General features: G+C 32.2%; 1 protein-coding gene across 1 annotated transcript in view; it reads right to left on the bottom strand.

The window, feature by feature from the left end:
- Positions 1 to 515: 515 nt before the first annotated feature.
- m (miniature) overlaps positions 516 to 6,000 on the bottom strand; it is a 540,138-nt gene continuing 534,653 nt past the window's right edge. Inside the window, exon 6 of the mRNA XM_069812940.1 lies at positions 516 to 5,198. Within this exon, the coding sequence (XP_069669041.1) occupies positions 4,572 to 5,198 (627 nt within the window). The 3' untranslated portion in view covers positions 516 to 4,571. The remainder of the gene's footprint in view (positions 5,199 to 6,000) is intronic.

Raw genomic sequence — 6,000 nt, 5'->3', positions numbered from 1 at the left:
ATTCGTTTTTGGTATTTAGACTGTGCAATTATATTAAAATACAATTGCAATACAATTTTCATAATAGTCTAGAAGTGAATATTTTAACTTTAAATTACACTAAATTTTATCCACTCTACGTTGATGGTAATTCTTTCATTGTGTGCGGAATGTTGGGGGGGGGGGATTTTAAGTTACAATCATGAATGCTAAAACTGTTTTAATGAAAAACATAGTGCCTGCAGAAATTGAATTTGCATTTAAATTTGTACAGTTTTGTCTAGTATTATACAATTTCATGTATATTTTCTAAAATTATATCAATATAATATACCAACGGCTTTAATCTAGTACGTTTAATAAACATAGTAAAGAAATGTTTTATGTTGTGCCATTGAATATAACGTGAACTTCAAAATTATGAAATTCAATATTTAAAAATTAACCATTTGCGATTATATAACTTCACACTTGATGAGCATTAATTGAAGACTGGACATAAAAAAGGCTGTAAGTACCAAAGATACAGACCGTACAAAACAGAGCTTTATTGTAGGCCTACAATTAGTAATGTAATATCATATATTTTACATATCTATGGGAGAAGCCAGGTTTTAAATAAAATTATAATGGGACTTATCATTTTTCTCAGTGGATTGTGCCAGGGACATAAGACTAATTTTTTGTAAAAACTAATTTTCAAAGATATTGGTACTTACAGCTATTTTATGTCCAGTCTTCAATCTTTTTTTTGTCCAGTCTTCAATAATTGTTTTAAGGAATGTAGTGTTCTGTTTTACATTTTACGAAAAGAAAATTGTATTTAAGTGGAGAGAATGGCTTTTATATGGTGGAAAACCGGTGAAAAAAAGAGGTCTTTGCTTTAAAATATGTGAAAAATATATTACTGTACATATAATTTAATTGGTATTATGCCATTTTTAGCTGCTGCAAAGCTAATTTTTAAAGCTCCGGCACACACAGTTCTCAAAGGTAAAGATGGTTAAATATGGCGGAGAATAAATATTTTGCTTTCAAATAATCTTTGATATATGAGAAATGTATTGCATAACATTTTATGGGCATTTATGTCCTTGTTACCTGCTGTGAAACCAATTGTAAAGCCCTGGTGCCCAAAGTTTTAATTGATACTAAACTTTGATTGCAATTTCCCATAACTTTGATTTTTTGCTTTGCTCTCGTACATAAAGTTAAATATCTTCGAAACTGTTAATGCTACATGCATGATATTTGAAACCCACATTCTTTAGACTTTTAAACAACTTCTCTCTGTATTATAAATTTGTTATTTTGTTACACTTGAAAGATATACCTTCGTATTTCTGTAAAAGTATTTATAAAATTCATTCTTAAAATGTAATTTTTTATCTTAACCCCTTCAGGCCTGATGTACATTATAGTGTACATTGTTTATTTTTTTCTTTTTGGAATGTCCTCGATACTTTTAAATATTTTGAAAAATTCAATGTGATAGAAATGGAAAATATTGTTTTTGAAACATTTCTGTACCCGAATTAAAAATAAAATTTAAAATTTTGGGGCCCCAAAATTGTCCCCAAATTTTGATTTTCTGTGAAGACTTGATTTGGGAATTTTGGATCCCCAGAATGATTATGTGATCAGTTTTTTTTCAATTGTTTTTAATATAAATTCAGGTCTGAAGGGGTTAGAATTATGAAAGCCAATATAAAAATTGTGCTACAGGCATTTTAAAGAACGTGCTGTTAGGAGTAAACTGTCATGGAAATGACTGAGATATACCAGTTTTAGTGAATTGCTGTATCCTGTTAATCGTTTTTCAAAATTTGGACCCTAAAATATTTTTAACGAATTTCGAATTTAAGTTGTGACAGCAATCCTATTCCTACATACAAAAAATGAAAAATGTGCATCATTTAGGGAAAAAAATCAAATTATACCATCCTATCCACTTAAGTAGTTTTGACAACCTATTTCTCACCTCTATTTCCTTTTAATATTGTCATACATAACATTAAAAAATTCAATTACATCCTGTGAGGTAGAATTGTTTTGCTCAGGTATGTCCACATGTCTGATATGAAAATGCTGAAGTTCTGCTATTATTGCTAGCATGGAATGGCTATTTCTAGGATCCAGGCTTTAAAATAGTTTAAATAAATACTGAGTATATTATTTCTGACTATGTATTTGCTACTTAAGCTTTGTTTATGAAAGATCCAAAATAATATTTAATATTTTTCATTTAGAACTGCGGCTCTGAATTTAACATTGGTGAAAAATATCCCAATTTATAGTTGAAAGGAAATTATTTCAGGACGTACAAATTCTGATCATAGTTCTACGGAACCAACATATTTGAGCACCTTTAATAAACAACGTATTATTTCATCTTTGCCAACATTATTATAGAAGGCCGAGAAATAATGGTGTCTAATAAAGAGACTGAGTAGTTCAAACTAACGCCACCAGAGTCACATAAAATACATAGGGCTTATACATATTTTAGTCTTCTTGTAATATGGCCTGAGAGCGTAGGTCAATTGACTGAGGTTTAATTTTAAAAAAGATAAATTAGCCTACTTATGACATTATGCAAATATTAAATTGTGCGCAATAACTTAACATAAACAATAAACTCTATTATTTCAGCTTTGTACAGCAGTGTTGAAGTGATTGTAATGGAATCTTTATGACGTAAATGGAATCAAGTTCCACATTATATGAAATCTTTGCTGTTTCGTAGCCTTCTATAATAATGTAGACAATGAAGTTTTTGTTGGATGTTAAAAAAAAAAAATCGGGCTGACTGGAATTTCAATACAAGCCCACAGCTTAGTTATAAAATTGTTAAAATAAATAACTATATAAATAATGGAAATGTGTGAGTGACACAAGTACTGGCTTCACGATGGTGGTTATGGACCACAACGTTGTTCCATTTCTCCAAACTGAAGTCAAGCCTTGGGAATTCAAACACTTAATACACACGCATCACTTGAGTCTTGTGATATTGCACACTTCTTTACATTGCACAAGATAATCACATAGAATGTCTTATGAAATACTGTTAATGGTTTTGCTTATCAAAATGCATCTGAAAAACAAATTTAGTCCCCAGAAAATATAACCTTTAGATCATAAAAGACATTGGCTTCACAACCATGTAATATAAATGATTTGTTAATGGGAATTGAGCATAATTTTCATTGTTAAAAATATCATTTTGTCCTTTTATAGGTAAAGCATTTCTTTAGTGCTACCACACTACTAATATATGTTACACATTTATACATATCGATTAATAATATAATGCCACACACCTACACCCTCCCACCACAATCTCCCACACAAGTCTTATGTAAATTCACCATATGTACTAGCACCAATATATTTTTCAAGATTATAAAACAATTTTTTTTCATTTCTAATTGGGTAATAACTGTTAAAGATTCAATAATATTACAGTGAATAAATAAGAATATAATTTTGAGAATGCGAAGGTGTAAAACGTACAAATTCCTTAGTGCTTTATAAATTTCAAAAGCTTTCTGCTTCTCATGAGGATTGGATTACTGAATTACTGACAGAAAACAAACAGCAGCCTAAAGAATATATAAAAAAACAAGTTACCGGTATAGTGGAATGATTTTGTTTAAAACCAAATACTTGAATTCTCATATAAAGACAGGAGTATTTCTCTTGCTAATACCAAAATATATTTTTATTACTAGATATATGTATATACTCGAACACATTCATTATACGTGATATGTAAGGTTTTCGTTGAAAGATTTACAACTGGTTTAGTCAACTAAGACCAGGATATTCCTAGTTTCTTAACAATATTCCATTCACTTCACTATCCACATATAAATAACATTGTTTAGTTGGTATGAAACTATCTTCCTATCAAGAACACATATAGAATCTTTGGCCACTTCCCAACATCCCCATGTCTTGATGACGTGCATTCTTGAAACCATTTACACTGAATGTCTTTTACGTTCAAATTAGGATACCGTAAACACTAGTATTATCGGTATCACTTCGACACTGTTTTCATCAGTACCCATTCATTATCCGAACTTAAGATAAGTTCCTATATTATGTCTTTAAAATAAATAAAGAAATATTTTTTATGAATGTTCTTGAAACGATTCTAAATCGAGCTTTCATTTTGTTTTGGGTGTATTCCATTTTGTAATACACATTACAAAGTTATTGACTCTTAAAACACCAGCGCTATTATGCCGATTCTAGTGGCAAGAACTCTGTAAACGGACTTTTTCTATGTCACTGTTTTCGTTCAGTAGATGGTGTTAAAATTCTTTTACGAAATACACGGAATTTTATATAACAGATTCGTTTATTTGTATCAGATTCCCGCATGTATTAAAGGGTTCTGTTGTTAATTATTCGATCATAAGATGTAAGTTACACTTATGATATTATATAAGAATTATACTCCAATAATAGTCAGTATAATCTAGCCATGTGACTTTTATGGACGCAGCAATAAATATAGAATTTTACGTTATGTTCTGGTAGTAAATGATATAAGTTTTAGTGTAAACACTATAATACGAAGGTCAACCTTCGTGATTAGCCATTGCTTGAGAAACCTGACGACACGTTTGTTGTTCTGTGGAAGGTGATAGTGGTGTACGAGGTTTCAGAAGTCGAAGGGCCATCCAACTTGCTAGTGAATTGACCACCATTGTACTAGTATGTTGCTGTTGCTGTTGTTGTTGCGGCTGCTGCTGTTGTTGCTGTTGCTGCTGTTGAGCTCTCTGTTGAGCAATTTGCTGAGCTTCACGTTGCAGCTGATACCTATACAGCAGTGATCCTGCTACAAGTGCAGAAACAACTGCCGAAACTGCTACCAGAACGAATAAGACGCTAAATCCAGGGACAGGAAGACAGATTCCATACACAACTTCTTCCCGAATACGTCCCTGGAATACCGTTACTGCTTCTGCCCTGGTATCGGGTGTAAAGGCCAGATCTACCTCAGATATAACTTCATAGAGACCACTCACACCTACGTCAGCACTACGAACTTTTCGGTCTGATACGACAATAGAACGGCGTTTACGGTGAGCTGTGGAAGATGTGGAGGTAGAGCGACCCAAAATGGGCAGATCATCATCTCCCAGGTTACGAGGACCATGAGGGAAACGTTCCTGCCCATCTCGATGTCCAGGCCGAGGTTGCTCCTGTAACATAACAAGCAACATTGTAAGATGATAGCAAATATTTAAAAATCAATTTTTACGTTTTTATTTCAAAACCTCTCTTTCAGTCTGTTAATTGCAACGACTCTCCATGAGACAGGATCGAAATTTGATCCCTAATCAGTACGCTAACATTTGTGGTGAAGAAAGCAGCTATATACAGGGTTGAGCCGAATAATTTGATGCCATTGTACCACATCTACTCTCTTCACTGTTTGTGAACAAAAATTTATAGTGTAAATGGACATCAAATAAGTAAGAATTCACAATTCTTCCTAACTATATAGGATGTTAAGAACTGATGTTATAGAGATCATTACAAGTAATTATCATATCTTCTTTCAATAGTCTATGTAGTTTAAAGGTCAGTTTTCTCTATTACAGACCACAAAACTCCGTAGGATGGTGGGAGGCTAAGATTCGCATTCTGCAGATTATCTGCATTAATAGCAGTAGGGATATTAATTCTACATGCTTGCCAACTTTACTCCAACAAAATAGCCCTGGCACTGACTTTTGTTAAGGGCTGATTGAACCTCAGGATCAAGTACACTTTAAAAGTACATTAAATATAAAATCACAATAAGTTTTAATCCACCACAGAACATAATGGAATTGATCTTCAACAATATTTTCAGCATTTTATGATGTCCAACAATATTTTCAGCATTTTATGTTATCTTTTCTTACTTTTGACAGAAATCTTAAGTCTAAGCTTTGATGTTTTATGTTAGATGGTTGCCTAACTCATTGAATGCAGATCGAAAGAGGAAAGTGTGAAATG

Source organism: Periplaneta americana, chromosome 16 (assembly GCF_040183065.1).
Source record: "Periplaneta americana isolate PAMFEO1 chromosome 16, P.americana_PAMFEO1_priV1, whole genome shotgun sequence".
Taxonomy (NCBI): domain Eukaryota; kingdom Metazoa; phylum Arthropoda; class Insecta; order Blattodea; family Blattidae; genus Periplaneta; species Periplaneta americana.
The sequence above is the reverse complement of the archived record's forward strand: the minus strand, read 5'-3'. Positions and strand labels throughout refer to the sequence as shown.